Source organism: Anopheles bellator, chromosome 1 (genome assembly GCF_943735745.2).
Source record: "Anopheles bellator chromosome 1, idAnoBellAS_SP24_06.2, whole genome shotgun sequence".
Taxonomy (NCBI): Eukaryota; Metazoa; Arthropoda; class Insecta; order Diptera; family Culicidae; genus Anopheles; species Anopheles bellator.
This window is the reverse complement of record NC_071285.1, coordinates 46671198-46690971: the sequence shown is the minus strand read 5'-3', so window position 1 is coordinate 46690971 and position 19774 is coordinate 46671198. Positions and strand designations below refer to the sequence as shown.

General features: G+C 52.1%; 1 protein-coding gene across 1 annotated transcript; it reads left to right on the top strand.

The window, feature by feature from the left end:
- Positions 1-1562: 1562 nt before the first annotated feature.
- On the top strand, positions 1563-17358 carry LOC131206729 (E3 ubiquitin-protein ligase AMFR-like). The gene is made up of 11 exons (XM_058199404.1): positions 1563-1652; positions 2350-2732; positions 4957-5670; positions 7918-8010; positions 9319-9402; positions 9480-9560; positions 12018-12173; positions 14508-14598; positions 14660-15005; positions 15081-15980; positions 16051-17358. The coding sequence occupies exons 3-11, from the start codon at positions 5080-5082 to the stop codon at positions 16289-16291; spliced, it is 2583 nt and encodes an 860-aa protein (XP_058055387.1). The 5' UTR covers positions 1563-1652; positions 2350-2732; positions 4957-5079; the 3' UTR covers positions 16292-17358.
- The last annotated feature ends 2416 nt before the right edge of the window (positions 17359-19774 follow it).

Below are 19774 nucleotides of genomic sequence, written 5' to 3'. Positions count from 1 at the left end.
ACAATTGCACAGAGAGAGAAAAAGAGAGAGAGAGGGGATACTCTAGTGGTTAGGTTTTGCAAACAAAAGTTAATCAAAGATGAACCAACGGTAGCTGAAGAGTCGTGATGACGATGATGATAGGCGATCATGCTCGATTGCGAGATGCTCGAATATATTGCCCCTGCGTGGTGTTCTGGGTCACCAATTAGTAGAAAAAAGAACGAGACACAGAGAGAGAAAGTGAGGGAAAGATATATGCAAACACAGAATGACTGATTGTTCTATTTTTTGTAACAAATGCAACGCAAACAACCGGAACAGGGCGGGTGGTGTGTACGAAGAACTGAACTAGTTAACTAGCAAAACGGCAGATGGGATGAAAACGCCCTCGTTTGGGAGGAGGGATAACAAAAGGCTAATGATAACCCGGTACCGGCGCGCACATACAATGAAAGATGGCAGGCGATAACCACGATTCATTTGTTTGGCGATTGTTTGCTTTTTCTTCAACCATTTTTTCTGTTTTCTATGTGCAATCACAGATTGTGTGTAGCGGCCCGAAGTTTTAATACACACACAATCCGTGCGACAGAAGGAGGGTAGTGTGTGGTGGGTGCTGTGACACCCAAAATGGCACAATCGAATAAGGTAGCGAGCGATGAGCGAAGGATTATACACCCGGGATGATGTTTGATACAATATACAAATAGCGGCTGAACACAGCGTGGCTGAAAAGCAGCGGACGGGTCGTGGCAGCTACCAAGGCACACCTTAACTGAACTCTGGCGAACAGCAAAACGAATGTATTGAAAACAATTATAAAACAACATATGTGATGATTTTCAGCAAAAAAAGAGAAAATTAAAACTCGAGATGCGGAACTTTAGCGGAAGATTGTGAGGGGGGGTACCGTCGTCCCCGCTGTGTGTGGAAGCACACGCAACGCAGAACGCGGAAAACAATATTATACAATATGATGATACACTTTATGTAATGATACTACTGAAAGAACGAACAAGAACCTATATTATTTGAGAAAGGCGAGCGAAAGAACTCTGACCGAGTGATTCGGTTGCTGGTCTCTGCGCGGATGGCCCGGTAATGTATTCGAAATTTGAATAAAGCCATTTTTCTTCCTCGTTAGAACTTTTGTCACATACTGTGAAAACAGTTTGAATTTCTGTCTCCGGTCACTCACGCGGGGAGCTCACCGCGCGATTTTGACAAATGTCAAAATTTGAACAAAATATGAAAGGCTATTTTCACCGGTTAGCCTGATGAAATTTTCTTGCACGGATTGCCCGATGCCGATGCGGTTGTTGTTACTATCATTTAAGAGATTTTTAGATCGAAGCTTCTTTCATCCCTTTACCCGTTGGCGCATTGCGAAGTACGGCTTTTGTGCAAAACTTTCGGGAGCACATTGGGAACGATTGCCGTTACGATACGTTACAAGCGTTATCGTTGTTGTGAGTGACGTTGCGTCAAATGTCAAAATGTACTTCTGCTTCTGCTGTCAAAGGAGCTGTTTTCGTTCATTCAAAAGCTGTTTTCGTTCATTCGTAGTTGAAAGTTTGCGACGAAAGGGTTGGAGTTGTGTTGTTTTTCCGCGGAGAGCATGAGCTCGAACCGTGTGCCCGCGTGTGCCTGTGTGCCTTGAGCAGAGAAAGGTAAGCGTGTAGCGGCGGCCGCCAAGTGCAGTGGAACCTCAGCATTGCTTTCGCAGCAGATGATGTGTTGTGATAGAAAATCGCGTACATTTTAACGTTCCCAGCGCCGCCGCGAGTTCTCGAAAGCAGGCGTTCGGAAAGCAGACGTTCGGAAAGCAGGCGTTCGGAAAGCAGGTGCCCTCGTCGGTGGCAGTGTGTGAGTGGGTTGTGGGTGTTAAAAATTGCGGTGCGAATTTTTAGCATCATCCGCCCCTAGAAGGCGGAAGTGTGTGCACACTGCTGTTGCGGTCGCGAAAAGGTCGTAAAATCGCCTCCCCGGCGGCATACGGAGGCTACTACGATCTCTCGTTGGGCGCTGCGAATCGGAGGAGGCGAACAGGGCCCGTTTTTCTCGTACGCCGTGTCTACGTGTGTGTCGGGTATCGCGTAAGATGTGACGAACAAAGTCTAATGATAACAACTAGGTTCTAGGTGCCGATTGTGAAGAGTGCGAACGAGCGAGCGAAGTTGGCCATTTCATCGTCAGCACCTTGCGCTCGCGGCGCCGGCTAGGTGTTCTATTTCCGTATCGTGCAGTTTTCTTTTACCGTACAGTGGGCCACAAGCGCAGCTCTTTCGGGGTGTTGTTGCTTTTAGCGACAATCGAACGTGCAATCGTCGAGGGTAAACACAGTAAAATATGTCTCTCCATTTGCAGCAGTGAAGGAAAGATTATGGCATCACCGCAAGGGAACCCCGAAGCGTAGAAAGACGGCCCAATCAAAACAGACCGTCAAAAAGAAGGGTATCATCGCGTGGTGGTGAGATGAATCAATCAATGCGCGCGAGCGAGAGTGGGAACCAGTGAGCGAGTGTGAGCAGAAGGCACGATCTAAGAAGAATCGACCACCGGACGACCGGAACCGCAGAACGGAACTGTCAAACAGCGGGCCGCAAAAGTGTGCAAGAACCGGATCAGGATTTGGAGTTTGGTGTGAGGCTAGGAAAGTGAGAAAGTTCGTCCTTTGCCGCCGTGTTAGCTGCTTGAATACGTACCCAACACAGTGTTCTGTGTTTCGATCGAGATCCGTGGCGGAACAGGTAAGGTGACAGCAAGCTTTACCTACTTTTTATCTTTCTAGCCGACCTACTTTTTGCAGGCCATCGACTTGGGGGTGGTTGTCCGATTACAGTCCGATCTATAGTCGGGTACGTCGTTGAATCGGCGCTGTTGAAGAGGGCTGCCTATCAACCTTTTCTTAGCCCCATTTGCGGATGGGTTCGATGTGCTCTGCGCTCGCCACGAACCTACACAACGAGGGCAATGTGATGCCCCCGCATTGGCGGCCGCCAGTTAGCAAACATTGGACCGCGACTTGGAGCTTGCCCTCACGGCTTAGAGTGTTTATTTTTGGGACCTTACATCGCCGAGCGTGCGGGCGGTTGCGAAATTAGAAGCTACGCTTCTTGACCCCATCGGCGGAATGGGGTTACAATCCGCCAGTCAAAATTCATCACCCGATCGGTAACGGAGCGGGAATCACTATCGATTCAACAGTGGCCACCCGGTGGGGAAACTACCCGAAAACGAGAAGCTCTCCGTTGTGTTGATCATTCTATTTTGGGGATCGTTCTGAAATTGCGTCGCCAACGGGGCGGATGTCTCGATGTGTCTGCCGCACACGCACCACGGACTTCGTCGAGCGCCAGCGACGTTCCTTGATTTGATGGAGCACTAAATTCATCAGCAACGTGGCACGATCCACCCCCTCCCAAACTCAAGGTTAAAGTGTGGACCTAGAAGTACCCCGTCGCCCTCCCAGGATCACGTTCGTCTTATCGACGATGTGGGAAATTTAATGCGTAAATTGTCTGTAACGAGCAGCCAATTCCGCTCCACACTCGCTCGGCACAGATTATAGGCCAAGGAAGGCCTTATCTTATCGGAAAAAACGTTGTTTCAGTCGCGACCAGGTGTCACAACACAACCAATCCGGCATCTTCCGGTTCAATTGTTGGCCCACCAACAAGCCGTGGCTGTGAAGCGCACTACTAGAGCTGCTCAATTTCACCGTTACGATGCAACGACCGGGCCTGCGATCTGAAGAAAAGGCCCCGGCACTAAAACCGGTTGTACCGTTGCTGTACCCCCGTGTGTAGACACCGTGGCCAAAAGGGCCGCATGTGCAATTATCTGCCCTGTGAACTCCGGGTCTCGGTCTCCCCCATCCCCCGGAAGAAAGTTGCCGCTCAGAAGAAACCCCCTTTCTCAGCCAGCCGGATTACGTGATCGCGATCGTCTTACGTGACTGCCATGTCTGGACCGTTGCCCCGTTTCCTAGCCCGTGGCCCGTTTTATGACGGAGTTCACCGAGCGGGGAATAAGTTTAGCAAATGCTGTGGCACCGTTTGAAATGGGGGCTACTGCTCCGTGATCGCAATCGTTCGTGCAGCAAGATTTCTTGCTCACTTTAATGACGATCATAATCAACGAGGAAGCTGCTGAACGCATTACATTGGCCGAGTGCTGTGTCCGACTTCGTGCACGGTCCGCACTGGTCCAGTGAAATTTAGCTCGTTCTGCTGGCTCGATCGAAGAGTCTAGAGTAAATATTGTGGGCCCGCTCGTTTCAAGCTATCAACAATTCTAATCTGCTTCCGGTCCAAACGCTCGTTTATTCTACTGAAAATGCGTAGTGAACGTACATCGCGATGCCACATTTGTTTACGGTTTCGGAAGCGAGTTTTGTAAATACAACTCGCGTTGTGAGTAGCGCGAAAATATTTACTTTGTAATCTTAGACCTCCAAAAATCGAGAAGAGTGTTGTTGATATTCCCCGCGCTACCGCCGCCGTGTTTCGGATTCGTTTCTCAATCCGTTGTGCTACGATTGTTGCAGGCGGACAGTGTTGCTGGCGCGCTAATAGGTGTGATTAACTATTTCTTAGTCGCTGACACCATTTGTCCCTTATCTTAAACCACGGTTGGCCACGATCTGTAGCCCCCTTCGCTGTGAGTCTAAATGATTCTCTTTCTTTATGTGCTTATCACTTGGAAACATCGCTCCTTGCTACGGATAGTTGATCGAGGAGTGGCGTTCCGCGAACGATGACTGAATGCTCTTATTCCCATCGCCCAAGGTCCTAGCTAATGGGATTCCACAAATGGCGTCCGAAGGCGTTCAAAAAAGGTGTTCGATCAATCATCGGAGGCGCTTTTAGATAAACATTTCCTAGGGGGAAGGTGGCTGATGATCGGTGGTCGGCGATCGGATCGTGTTTCAGGCGCTTCACTAACGTTTTCTTGATGCGCTTTTCTTTCCAGGAGTACACTTTCATGGCGGCCAGCCGTTGGCAATAGTGCGTAATTCTCGGAGGCACACCTCGGATCAGAACAAGGGAGAGAATAGTGACGTATTGTGCGTTCAGCACAGCAAGAGCTCACAAAATGCCGGTCGCACTGAACGGGTCCATTCCGCTGCCATCGGTGCGCGTCTACACCAGCATCACGGTGCTGATGATGTCGGCGTGCCTCTACTATGCCCTCATCATGACCAGTGATCCCCACTGGCGGCAGCACGCTAACATAACGACACCGTCCGGAACCGGGACGAGCATCGTAGGATCGTCACCGCTAGCAGCATCCCCAGCAGCAGCAGCGGCATCCACAACAGGCCACCAGGCGGCCGCCGCTGCCGCCGCCGCCAGTCTTGAAGGGCCGTCGTCAATTGTTGGTGACGCGGGTGGCGGTGGCAAACTGGACGTGACCGCCGGGCCTTCGCTGCTGTCGGTGCAGGAGATCGAAACGCTCGAGGAGAAAATACTGGCAGCGGCCGATTTACCCGATCTGCGACAGATGCTGCGCAGAGACACGGTAGCCACGCCGTCGACAGACGATGGCACAGACGCCGGGGGGTCTATTGACGAGGAGGATGAGGAGGACGACGACGAGCGGTGGGCGGGAAACGACACGCGTACGGTCGGTGCCTACCTAAAGGACACGGTGTCGTTTATGGCGACGGAACCGTTTTGCATTTGGGTAAGTAAGGCAATCGGGTGCAATCTTTTACTTTTTAAGATGTAGCATCGCCAGCGTATGATGGTTTGGCAGTTCCTACTGGCAAAGGTCGAATTTCGAAGGGGCCACCAGTGCTTGCCATCACCGCCGTCGACGCCACCGCCGAGTGTATGCTAATGGCTCGTAATTGGCGGAGTACAATTTTCAATGACAACGCAAACGCTCAAACTGCGGTTCGCGCGCTTCCGGAATCCCGTGCCGCGCCGTGCTGGCAAAATATCGTGGTCTCCAAGACGAATCGCGGCGCGGACCGTGGGCTTTGTGCAATTGTAATTTACTACTATCGAAAAGTGCGACACGAAACAGGCGGAGGCCTTCCCCCGTCAAAAAGCGGCGACCAGAACCCGATTTCCGCATTCGCGAGTTGGGGGTGAGCAAACTTGTTTAGTGCCACTTGTTTTTACTTCTTCGCTTATCGTCGGTATCGTTTCTCTTCCTTGAAGAATCGATGGTCGCCTGTACGCTTGGGGTAAAAAAGAAGTTTCGTCAGTGGCTCGTTCACTCGTGCCAGACGACGGCACCGGCACCGGCATGATGACCTTGGCGCGCGGAGCTCTCCGGTGGCCTCCGGGCTTGTTCCCGGGGTGTTCGCGCAGAGAACCTTCTTTGCGCGTGCGTGATTCCCCGGCGTGGTCGAATTTTTATTTATGACAACCACACGATGGGCTGTCAACCGGTGGCTATTTTCTATTCGTGCTGTATCCACCCACCCGGAGCCCACGCGCGATCGTGTTTTCGACGATCGCTTCAATGATGGATGTTTGCACATTTTAACACACATTATGCGCCGAGAGAGATGGTGATGGTTCCATGCTCAAGGTAACCACAGCTGAGCCGCGTAGCCGATGGTGGCCACTGATGAGTTATGAGGATAACAGCGATAGAAAGCAGCAGCTGCTCGCGAGCGAACGGCGCGGTGCTACCGACCAACACACATCGTTGCCGAGGCCGCTTGCTGTTGTTGTTCGCTGAACCTACGCGGCCACGGTTTCACTGTCAAGTTCAGCGACAGTGACGGAGCACGATCCGCTCCACGGTGAGCATCGTTTGGTTCGCTTAGGCTAAACTTTTTGACTATCGCCCGTGCGCACGATCGCGACATTTGGAACAGGTTAAACCTGTGCTTTTAACTTTTTACTGGCGTGGGTTGACTTTTCTCTGGCGGTTTTGCCAGCTGATCGGTCGCTTCCGCCGAGTGATTAATCGATTTCGGCCGACCGGTGTGTATTGGGGATAATGAAAACGCGCGTGTTTAGGGCAGCGGTAAAGCTTTTTCAGGTTCGTTTGTTGCCTTATAAGGGGCAACCGCCAATGATCGTGCGGAATGATCGCGGCACGCTGACAAATGGCACAAGAGAGGAAAACGCCCCCCTGTGAGCCGAGTGGCCCCCAAAGTGTCCACCTTGACACGGAGCGCGCTGGGCAGGGCAGTGAAACAATGGAGAGGGCGTGAATGGAATGAATTTTTGGATATTTATGGTTTGCGGTCTCGTTACGGCGGACACACTAAGCGTCAGTGTGGATTGCGCCCCGTTCTTTTTCACTTTGCAAAGACCGGCAACTTTCGGGAGTGGCCCACTGCAAATGGCCAAGAATTTGGCCGCTGCACTCGATTGTAACGTGAACTGTGGCTACGGATTGAAGGCCATCGGAACGGTCGTTAGAAAATGACGGGTGTACGATGGAAGAAGGCGTTCGACGGAACTCGGCGGATTGGTGGACTTTCAAAATGGAAGCACCGAATGACGTTTTATTGCAGTTTTTTCTATGACCTCTCTAAAAATGGATGTCAATTTTAAACCGTCGACCACAAAAGTTGAGGATCAGGTCGACAGGATAGGAGCTTGCCTCGAGCCTTACGAGTTTTGCATGGCCCGAAGATCACTGTTGGCTGCGTGGCATCCTAAACGGTGAAAGGCATCCCCAGTGAGCGACCGATCGGCCGGTGGTGGGTTAACCCAAAAAAAACTTAAACTGTACCACAAATGCAATATATTTTATGCTTTTTTATTCAACATTGTGCGCGGCGTCTGCGGCAAGAGCGCGTGGTGTGCGGAACTGTTTCGCGCCAAACTTTCTCTTTTAGAGCCGCGCGCGCGCGTCCCACTTTGGGCAGCCGTTTTTTGTCACTTCGCTCCATATCGTGTCCCTGAGGGGATCGTGTCATACTGCACGCTATCATTCGTTTTCTCCGTTCTCTGATTCCAGACTTTAATCAACACCGCGTACTGCTGCCTGATACTGCTCGGTAAATCGATACAGAAGTTCGTCTTCGGGGAGCTCCGGATATCCGAACAACAGGTAAGAGCAGGAGAGGAACGCCTCCGGCTGGTGTTGCCATTCTGACAGCCTCCGACAGGATGTGTGGCACGAGTGGTGACCTTGCACGCGGCGAAGAAAGAAACTGTTGGAAGCCGTACCAGGTGACCATCACGTCAAGCCGCGGTCGAGGAGCGAGAGCGCGCGGCCGTGTCTAAGATTGGCCCAAGTTATTATCAGCGTAAGGGCGCCACTAACCAGCTCGTTGCCCGACCGGATGCCGCCACGGAGTTCTCCTCTACCATTAGATAGGATTAGACCCTATGATTATGGGACGAGTGTGCGCCTTAGAACCAATGACCAGCAGCACCGGGGCCAAGCGGATAATGCAATCGTGTTGTAGCCTCCCACCAATAACGCGCCGCCATTAACGGGGAGAGCAGCGTGTGCGCACAGAACCGGCCGGTACCCCGCGACCGGCGTGGTTTATTCTTAGGCAGACCACGCGCGGTCGGTCTAGTCTGCAGTAAAGCGTCCGAAAAAGGGCAACATTCTTTGGTAGCGCTTGACCTTGCGCTGTGCGCGCCACCGTGGTTCGAAACCGGTCCGCCCGGCGTCTATGCCTGACCGACGATAATGACGTTTGCAAAGGCGATCGATCCCCGATCGATCGTGTTGATTGATTGCTGGTGGCTGCGCGCGCTGTCGAAAGCGTCGCCAAGCATGATCAGTTAGCAAGAGGCGCCGTTTTGCTAACTCTCGCGGTGACCCCAAAATCTCCCATTCGCATAAATTCCTATTCACCGGTGCTCCCGGCGCAGGAGAAAGAGTCGACGGATCTTTTGTGACTGTCTGAGTGACAGTCTAAGTCCGGATTTAATTTGCAATGCGTTGATCGTCATCAAGATTTGAACGCCACGAAGTGGGACGTCTTCCGGGGGCACCTCTTTCGCACGCGGTTCTTAATTTATGATTGTCCCAAAAAACGGTATCACTATCAAGCGCGTGCGATGGCGACAAGAAGATGAAGAGTTTTGGCAAATGACTTTTCCTTTCGGCCACGAAGCGTCATCCGGCGACACCTGTACCTGGGTCATCTGTAGCTGACTCACCGCCTTGTTTCACAGCATGACACGCGATGATATGACGATCACTTGCGAACCCCCTTTTTTGTGGTGTGCCCATTCTTACTACTTACGTGGTCGTGGTGTTTGAAGTGTTAACGACGCATTAAAGCATGGCGTTTCCATCGCGCGCGATGTGTCATCATGTTCGGCTAATTGAGAATTTTCGACACCGCGACGTGCTTATCTCGTGTGCTTTCTATCATCTCTCCCGTTTTTTTTGCAGCACATGAAGGACAAGTTCTGGAACTTTATCTTCTACAAGTTTATCTTCGTGTTCGGCGTTGTCAACGTGCAGTACCTGTACGAGGTAAGAAGCGGCCTCAGCCAACTGTTACCCAGGGCCAATACTAATATTCCCCCAATATCTGTGTCTTCCGAACGCAGGTCATACTATGGGTGTCATGGTTTTCGGCCCTCGGATTCTTGCACCTTCTGTCGCAGCTGAGCAAAGATCGGTTCGAGTACGTAAGTATCGTGCGCGGTGGATTGTGCGCATAATAATTGCGGACAAATGATGGACACTTTTGAGCACACTGAAGTCGCGGGCACTAGCCCCGCGTTGTCCTGCGTTGTTTAGATTGCGCGCCAGTTTGCGCGTCAAACGGGGAAATTGAGAGGGCCGACTCATTAGAAAGCTGTTGTGGCCTCCCAGTGTGTGTGTCTTTTCCGGAGGTAGTACTTCAATTTAATTGTATAACAAGCGGGATGCTGATCGTTGGAAGGCTAACAAGCAGAGCGCAACACGTTGCCGCGGACGAAAGTGCGAGCCGCGTACATCGGGCGACCTGTACTGACGTTTCTCGAAGGATCTTACGGAACGACGGAAGAAAGGAGGATCACCGTCCGACCGACCGACCGACCGATCGGGTTAAGTAACCCCAAACTTGATGGGGGGGTTCGGCGCGAGACCACTTGGCGATAATTGGCGGCAGCGCCGTCGATGACGTCCCCGTTGCCATCCAGCAGGAAGGTTACAGAGTGAGGCCAGGTCGAGCGTTTTTTTGCTATCAAATTTCTTCTTCCGTTCATACGTACGCGATCATACTTGGGTTTTGAAGTGTTTTTTTTTTAGTTGTACCCTGTGTACTCTTTACACGGAAGGAAAGTGAGTGAAGTGAGTCAACCGTTCACTTTCACTTTGGTTTGTGGTGCTACAGTGGGTTTCAAAGGATCACGACGTCGGTTGCTTGCTTTCTGCATCTCCCAATGGGCTCCCTGGCACAGCAAACAGCACAGAGAGGACGTAGTGGAAAGAATCCCCGAGCGGTGCGCCACCGAGAGCGTAGCAGACTGTGTGAGAAAACGCCCCATATCGTACGGATTAGCATATAATGGCGACTGGCAGACCGTGCGCCACTCACTGGTGATTGATGCTGTTGCTGCGCCAATCTACGGCCGGGCGCACCGTGACGCTAGGGTATTTTAATCTAATAAACTGTAAACACAATACATCGGCCAGGGACAGAGGGGGGGTAGGTGAATGAGACGCTGTAATTAGATAGGACAGGGACGGAGCCTGCGTTAAGTGTCACGGGCGCGATGTCGAGTGATTGTTTCGCCATTTTCGCTACACAATCTCGGTGTCTAAAGATGGCTGGCCGATGGATGGGCCCATTTTACTATGTTCAGGCCCCTTTTCTCTGAGAAGGTGCCGATGACGCAGAGGGTTGCATTAGCTCGGGATTAACTTATGGAGATGTGGAGACGTTACTAATTAAATTCCCTGCTCTCGCCACTTGATTGAAGGCGTCATGTCGTTGCATTGTCTATCAATCGACTCGTTAGGGCTCCAACATTCAATTGGTTTAACAAATTTTACTTACTGCTTAAATCGATCGGCTCTGCTTTGTCTCAAAATTGGATCATAGAATTATGTGACCATCATCTGTTGCTTGAGAATCATTCCAGGTGTTCCTTGCGCTCGTGGAAGATGACGTGGTTTGTAGCGCTATAGCTTTTCGTGCCCGGACAGTGCCCTACTCAAAAAGAAACGATCCATCTTTTCACCCTTCAACGCTTGCCAATTTGTGACATAATCCGTCAGCGTTAGCGGGCATTCGCAGGACTTCGCTCCGTTGATTCGAATGAGGCCCCCTTTGGCCGGAGTGTGTGTAGCTTCACCCTTTAGCGCTCGTAGGCGCGCGCGCACAATGGCCTTGAGACAAGGTTAGAACATTCTAACGGGCGAAGGAGAACCACACTCGTCGCCGCACGCGATGATCGCGTCCGAGGCACCGCACACCGAGGCGAGAGACCTTGCGGATTGTATTCCTCTCGAGGCTTACGTGCGCGCGAGGATTATGTCAGGGCAAACTTGCAAAGGCTTCGTCGTCGTGCTCGTTCCGGGGAAGCGAAAGAAAGCGAAAGATTGCTGCCTGACTTGGGGATACGTTGCATACCGCATTATCCGATCGATCGATCCGGCCAATAAGGAAGAGATTGTCGGGTCTTAAAAGTGGTCGATCCAATTAACAACAGGAAAGGCAGGACTCTCCGCGGCAGGGCCGCGCATATAGCGATCGATTTTAACAACATTCTGTCCGATATGCCCTTTTGTAGTAAACGTGGAACGATCGCTAAAAAAACCAACCTGGACAAGTTTGCAAAGCAGCCAGAAGTGGTGATGTTCCTCTGGACGTGCTCAGAAACCAGGGAATGGCACTTGTGTGGGGTTTGTAACACGATGTTGGACCGGCCTCCGGATACTTGACATTTGCACACACAATGCTTCGTTCCAGTTGGGTGGCCTTGGGTGTTCCGGTTCTCGGCTACGTGCGCGCGCGCTTCGTGTGAAGAAGAGATTGTTGAACTTGGCGCTCCTGGAAAAGTTCCAACCGAGGCGCAGCTCTAGTCTGAAGGTCTTTCAACTCCTCGCATTCATTTCCTACAATTTTTCTTTTTTCACCCTTCTCTTCGTTGTAGCTTTCCTTCTCGCCGACAACTCCAGGATGGTCGCACTTCCGGCTGATCTCGCTGCTCGTCGTGATCCTCACGCTCGCCGGCCTGATGGTGGTGATCTCGATCGGTGTCGGTGTGTTCGTCGGTAGCTTCAACACGTTCGCCTTCATGGCAGCGGAGGTGAGTACGCGGCCGACGGGCACAGCAAACACGGCGGGCCTCCGGATCTGAGAACTGAGAAACAATCGTAAAAGACAAGCCACGACCCGTGGGCTCAGAGAAGAAAAAAAAGGGTCAAAAAGATCGCCCGGTAACGATCGTGCGTGGTTCTCGTGGGGTCGCGTGAGGGCGCGCGATGCTGGGTAACTGGGTTACAGTGGCATGGACAACATAACTGTGGGCCACGATCCCGGTGGACGATCCCCCCGATCTCCACTCGTGAGATCGTGGAAGGTTTTGTTCTTTTTTTTTCCACCACAACAACACGCCCACCCCGTGCCGATATCGTCGTGGTCGTCGTCGTCGTCCCTGAGCTGGCGGTGAACTGTCGCTGAAGTAGGTCGCGCGCCGTACGCTTCGTAACTAGACCTTCGGCGCATGCGAGGGCAACGGAGAGCCTTGCACCGGAAAGAAGGAAATAAGCATCCGCCCCGGTGGTGGCGCGACAAGCGAGGGAAGGAACGCACACCCATCACACGAACGGACACAGATCGGTGGCAGGGACAGAGCGTTTCTGTTTTTTCGCACAGCATCTCATCCGCCGAATATTTATTGCCGATCTGAGGTGATCTCGCCCATGGTGGCACTGAGATCGGTAGTCCCCTTCGCTAGTCAACTCATTCTCTCACAAACGCCCGCAGCGCGAGTTTGCCAAAATTATGCATTCGCTGGCGAGATTTCTAACTGTGCTTTGTTTCATGCTGTTTTAGGTGGTGGGTTGCGCTGTTTGTGAAGGCCATACACCGGGCCAAGGCGTGTCACCGTCCGTTGGGCCGCCGAAACCTTCTAATAGCTCAACCACACACTCTCCACGCGTGAAGACGGCCAATTTTGTTGGCCCTTGTTGCTTCGAAACATTCCATTCCGGACGGTGTACACATACCACGCACTCGCTACGGTGCGGTTGTTATCTACGCTATGCGCGGGCGGCCGCCCGCCCGCTAATTGAAGGGACCTTAAACAAAACGTAACAAAACAGCGGAACAAATCCCCAATCGCACCGTGGAACGACGTGCTGCGACACCTGTAATCCGTGGTGTGTCGTGGAGCTCGCACATTAGGTGCGCACCCGCGATGTCACCACAGGCGCGCGGCGTGCAAAGCTTCCGTGGGTTTTTGGTAAGCCGGACACCATACAAAACCCTCGGGTGGTTACGAAAAGGAACAGGCCAGTTTTCAATTTTGAATTATGTTCGAAGCCGCTCGGCAACCTGAGTCACGGCGACGATAGATGTATGAGAAAGGGTCATCGTGCGGTGCAACGCACCGCAAGGTCGCATGTAAATATCGTAACCCAGAAACCTGTGACGGTGAAGACACCCGCGCCCGGTGAAGGTTAGGGTTAGGGGGCTTCTCAATGTCACTGTGTGTTTATAAATAGACCGCGGCCACCGCTACTCGAAAGCAATTCAATCGATCGCTACACGGCCAGTACTGCCCATCATTATCATCGTCGGTCATCGTCCCGCGCCCAACGCAGCCAGAACACGACGCAGCGCTTTGCCGTTTTCGCACTCGCGAATGCAAATGCGCGACGCTAGCCACGGCCACGTTGTGTGCGAGTTATGACCAATATTGTATCGAGAACACGGCGTTGCCTGTTGCGCTAATCGGCTGGTGAATCACGGGGCTCGTTGCTCTAAAGGACACGTCATTCGCCGGGACCGGATTTGGGTTGTGTGGGCTACGAAAGGTGGTTCTTTTTACTGGGTTTCGGAAAGCATGAGCCCCATCAGGTGGCCCCATCAGGCAAAGAAAAACAATGGGCCCAGAAAATGGGACGCCCGCTCGGCGCTGCTGGTGCGTGTTCAAGAAGAAGAACCTTGCGCCACTCGAAATCGAAATCTACACGCCTGCCACAACCCAACCGGTTGCAATCACGTGCCACGGCCATGTGCGCATAATCGCAGCCCATCAAGACACACGAAACAAAGACCCTGCGACGAGTGTACCCGCAACGCGTGCGTGCGTACGCGTGTACCTCAACCGAATTCCTATCACGCCACCGGCACCGGGCAACCATTTTATGGCCGCACGCTTGCCGGGCAATGTGTTGGCGGGGTGGCCTTCGGCCGGTGGTGGGTTCCCGAAAACAGCGAACCGTAACGCCGTTTATGGAGCGCAAGACGCGGCGACCACACACACAGTGGGCACGATCGCTATCATTAACAATGGGTGAATATGGTGTGCAATTGCGCATCATCGCGATCATCAAATTTTGCGCCCACCACATTAATTGTGTCAGCAGCGCGGGATTGGTTAATGTTTTGGTTCTCTCTCTCTCTCTCCCCTCAGTGCGTTCTGTTGGCGGTACGAACGATGCACGTGCTGATACGGTACGGGATGTTCCTGCACGATATGCGCCAGGGCCGCATCGGAAGTGACTGTGAGTAATGGACCGGTGCTTCGTGATTGATTCTGTTGCTCACACACCTTTCCTTTTGTAGCCATTTCGTGGGATAAGCGTGGACCGGTGTCGTACTACATCGAGCTAACGTTCGAAGTGGCCGCGCTGGTGGTGGATCTGGTTCACCACGTCCACATGCTGCTGTGGAGCAACATCTTCCTGTCGATGGCCAGCCTGGTGATCATCATGCAGTTGCGCTACCTGTTCAACGAGATCCAGCGCAAGATCAAGAAGCATCGCAACTATCTCTGGGTGTTGAACCACATGGAGAAGAGCTATCCGTTGGCGACGGGCGACGATCTGAAGGCCAACTCGGACAACTGTGCCATCTGCTGGGAGAAGATGGAAACGGCCCGCAAGCTGCCGTGCGGTCACCTGTTCCACAAGTAAGCGAATCCGACCGCGATCGGTCTCTCCGGTGCTACTAAAACATTCGTTCCGTTCTGTTTTCTGGGGCGCAGCTCGTGTTTACAATCGTGGCTCGAGCAGGACACAAGCTGCCCGACGTGCCGGCTGGGACTGAGCGTCCACCAGAACGGAGGTGGCCCACGGGCCGGCAATCCGCTGCTGCTGGGCGCGGGCGACATCCGTATCGATGATCGTGAGGACGCCACGGTCGGCGGTGGTGGTCGTACGGCCAACAATCACTTTTTCCACTTCAACGGTTCACGGTACGTGTCGTGGTTGCCGAACTTTTCCGTCGAAGTGACGCACATCAACAATATGCTGCGCCCCGTCGATACACTACCGCTGACGGCGGCCGCCGCCAATCACACGTCGCAGGTGCGCAACATGGCCCGGCACGTGCAGGAAATGTTTCCGCGCTACCCGTTGTCGGTGCTGATCGGTGATCTGCAGGTGTCGCGCTCGATCGAGGTAACGATCGACAACATTCTCGAGGGCCGGCTACAGATTCCGTCGGGGGTTGCGGCAGCTGGCGCATCCGGCGGGTCGTCACCGTTCGATGAGGAGGAGCAGGAGAATCCGGTGCCCACCACGTCGTCATCGTCGCCGGCACCGACGGCGTATCGTGGCGAGGAAGAGGTCGATGACGATGACGATCAGTTCTATCCGGCAACGGTAGGCGGTGGTGGTGAAGATCGATCACCGGTCAGCAGCTCGTCGTCGGGTTCCGTATCGTCCCTGTCCTCACTGCACACCTCAGCCACCACGGCCACGGCTGCCGGTTACGAGGTGGAACGTGGAACGAAAATTTTCGGCAGCTACGACACGCTGCTGCGTGACGACAGTGCGGAAGAAACGGCCGTTCCGTTCGGTGATCGGTTCTCCAAGAGTCCAGAAGAGCGCGAGAAAATCCTGCAACGCCGCAAGGAGCAGCTGCTGGCCATTGCGCGAAGAAGGTCAGTTACTGATGCTGCTGCAGGTACCGTGGTGGATGGCCATAATTACGTGTTTCCGACCTCGTTTTAGATATTTGGAGAAAAACAAATCGGAGCTTAACCACCACGCGAAAGGCCCGTCCAGCACTACGGTTCGACATCGGAACAAGAGCTGCATGGAAACATCGTCACCGTCGTTGGCGTCGACGTCGTCTGTCGGCGGCGAGGGAAGCAGCTCGTCGTCGTCACCCTTCGACAGTGAGCTGCCCAGGTCATCCTCCGCCACAATGACCGCTTCCCACTCGCAGCAGTCGGAGGATGGCAGCTTTTAAACGCTAAATCGTGATCATCGTGCAGGAAGGTGTATCTTCTAATTTTGTTGCCGTGAGCCATGCGCGCGTGGCCGGGGACCGGACCCCGGCCAACGGACAGACAGACGGACGGTGCTGTGAAAGTATCATTATCGTTTATTGTGTTAGGTATTTTTTGAAATCCATCGCCACTGCAAACCCATTAATAGCCCGCTCGGGATACGATATTCTCGCATCATTTGCTTTTACTCGATTAGAATTTTAGCCACCCCCCCATTTTGCATTAGTTTTTATCTTCAATCCCTGCGCTGCGCAGATATATTTACCAACAAACAATTGATAAGAGCGCCGCGTGTGTCGTGTGATCGAATGAACGAGATAAACCACCCGCCATCCTCCTCTGTGTGTGTGCGTTTTTTAGAGGAATAATTAACTTAGAACTCAGCTTAGATAATTCGCGCCACAAAGTAGGGCCGCGCAGCCCGACGCTGTCGATTAGAGAGAAAAGGAGAGAGAGAGAGAGAAGTAGTGTAGCAGAATGTAAACAGCGCGCGCATATGTGGCAGGCGTGATTGGGACTGTGGGACCCGATCTCTAGAAATGGGTGTCACTGTAGCCTGACCACCAAACGTTGCCAACCGCGGTCGCCACCAGCAACACGAACAGATAACATGAACCCCGTTGTGATGATATTTATTTTCTACTAGGGAACAACAAATCAAAATCCTGTGTACTCACACGTGCGGACACGCGGCTCCGTGTTAGTAGTGTGGCCATTGTTGAGCGGCCACAAACACGGGCCACTTCAAAACAATTCGCTTCCTTTCCCGCGTAATCTATTTCGGCCACCATTGGGGCGCGATATTGTGTGCGGAGCAGAACGTGCGAATGAATAATAACGTCGATGATGATGATGGATTTTGAATGTACGACGGAAAGCCGCCAACAGGCAAAAAACGGATGAAGAATATTTCGCTCTGCCCGGAAACAGGAACGCGTCATCGTCGTAGCCGCCGCCGCGCCGACCGAGGGGCTATAGTCAAAATTATGACAAACTTAAGTCAACTATTAGCGAGCAAATGCAAACAATAAAGTAAAGTTCGTTGTTATTTCGTTTTAACAGTCGCATTTTTTAAATTTTCCGTTCTTTTGAGGGAAAAGCGCGAAGACTGTTCGGTTCGTTTCCACACTATTATCGTGGCATGATCGTTCGCTAGATGGCGCTTCATTATTTACAGATTGACAGGGTGTATCAAATTTGTGTGAGTTTAAACAATGAATTCGAATAATAATAAATCGAATCGAACAATTGTTAGATTGAAAAGTTCACGAATGGCCACTGTTTTCAATGGCTTGTTCCTTCTTGGATGATTTTTTCAAGCAAAATAATAAATTCCCGGGACCTAATGCAGTTGCATTTTGTGAAGCACTGAACCCGTCAACGTAAACACGCACACTCGTTGCCCTGTGCGAGTCTCGCGTTCTCGCGCAGTGCGAGAGAACTGTTCTCTTTTGCTCTCAGTTGCGCCGTAGCAATTCAAAGGATTGGTTTTTTCATGCGTGTTTTGTTATCGCTATTCGCGTCTCGTCGTTTGCCGGTATCGCGATATCGGATTCAAAAAGCGGGGTTCGGCAACCTGTGCGTGCGTCCGTGATTTTCGAGTGCGCCGCGTTTTGGAAAGGGATTGGGTTTTTCGGGTTTTTTTCGGTTGTGCGGTGACATGCGTGCGTTTTTGGAGCCGCTGCCGGCCCGGTCGAAGGTTTGTGCAACGGGTTGCGGGCGGCCCGGTACCTGTTCCGAATGACAAGTGCACAGATTCGGCGAGCTAGAACCGGTGGTGACACATTTGGATGCGTCGATCGCGGGGGCCGAAAGGAGGCATCCGAGCGAGAGGCCGCGCGGCCGTTGCTAGTGTGTGAGCGAGAAGGGACACGAGACCACGAAACAAGCCGGCAGAAGAACGGTACGTAAACAAACACAGCAAACGTCGTGGTCGGCGATATCATCGACTCATCGGTTTGTGATCTTGGTCTTTTTTGCCGTCTTCTTTCGTTCTTCTATCGATCACCACATATGCGCGGCACTTGCGGTGATCCTTTACGGGGGCCAGATGGTGCGGTTCGAGATCCAGACCAAAAAAGAGCGAACAAACGGACGGCGGCGATCGGTCGCTCGCATTCTGCCAACATCTGTGGCCGAAAGATCGACTCCATGGTGGAAAGATGGCAACGGTCCAAAGGCCCGACGCCGTATCGTGTGCTATTTTTATCGCAAATGTGAAAAAGTTTCCATCGATCCGTGGTTTGGTGGCGTGTGTTTGTTTTCCGACGGACCAGGATCGGCGGCGATCGGGCGACGCACGTGGACGCACCGGAGAAAAATGGCGCTTCCCGTGCTCGTTCCCCGAACAAAATCGGCACTCAATTTCTCCATACTGAGACCAAAAATCTCACGTCAAATTGTTTTCTCGCCAAGGGCCAGAAAGAGAACGCGACAGCGAGCAATATTTTCTCTCGCTGTCACGCTAATATAGCATCCAGTCCGCCACTCAAACGACAAACTGTTGGAAATTTTTGGTTCAGTGCAAAAGCATAAACGGATAAAGGCCAGAAAGAGAGCGCAACACCGAGCAATATTTTCTGTCTTATTCGCATTGATGCGGCACTTCTCACGGACCATTCCAAGTTGTCAAAACGGTCACTTCAATTTTCTATGTTCCTACGTTCGACGTTTGTTTACAAAAAGTTATTGTGCGTGAAAATCGTGTTAAATATTTAATATAAAGCAACTGATTATCACGGTAAGTAACAAACAGTGAAGTGAAGTGAAGTAGTGAAAGTGCATCTGTTTACATTTTCAGCCGTGTTTACAATGAAGAAACGACTGACCATCCCATTGGATCGCTACCATGGACAAGACGGTCCAAGACAGCGACGGAACACTTTAAACAGAGCGCGCTATATGGTGAAGAAATGCTTGGAAGCTGACGCAGAAAGGGTCGATAGTGTCGCCGGACCTTCCGGCATTTCCGATGTTCCTGCTTCTGCTGTTGCCGTAGACGTTCAGGACGTTCCTACCACCGCGGCCGATGTTCGCGGCCGAGGTTTTAAATAACGTAACAACTGAATCGGCAAAGTCTTCCTTTACAGCCTTCGTCTCGAGCTGAAACAATGCTTCCACAGTATGAACAGGAAAAAAGGAAGGCGAAACTGTCGGGTTTCCTTCACTCATCGGGTTTGTTGGGAACAGATTTCCCGTCGCGGTGTGGCCGTTCTGAGACAGCTGCCAGCTGGAACTTTCCATTCGGTCAACACGTTCTGTTAGCAAATCGACTTTGGCCACAATATTGCTGACCAGGGACCCTAGCGAGGACCTTTCCGAGGAGCTTGGATTCATCGTATCTGCAAATAAATCCAATGGTGATAGATTGAACGATAACGGCCCGTTATTCCGATACAACTTAATGTAAGTATACTCACATATTATGCACGTATCAAATGTAT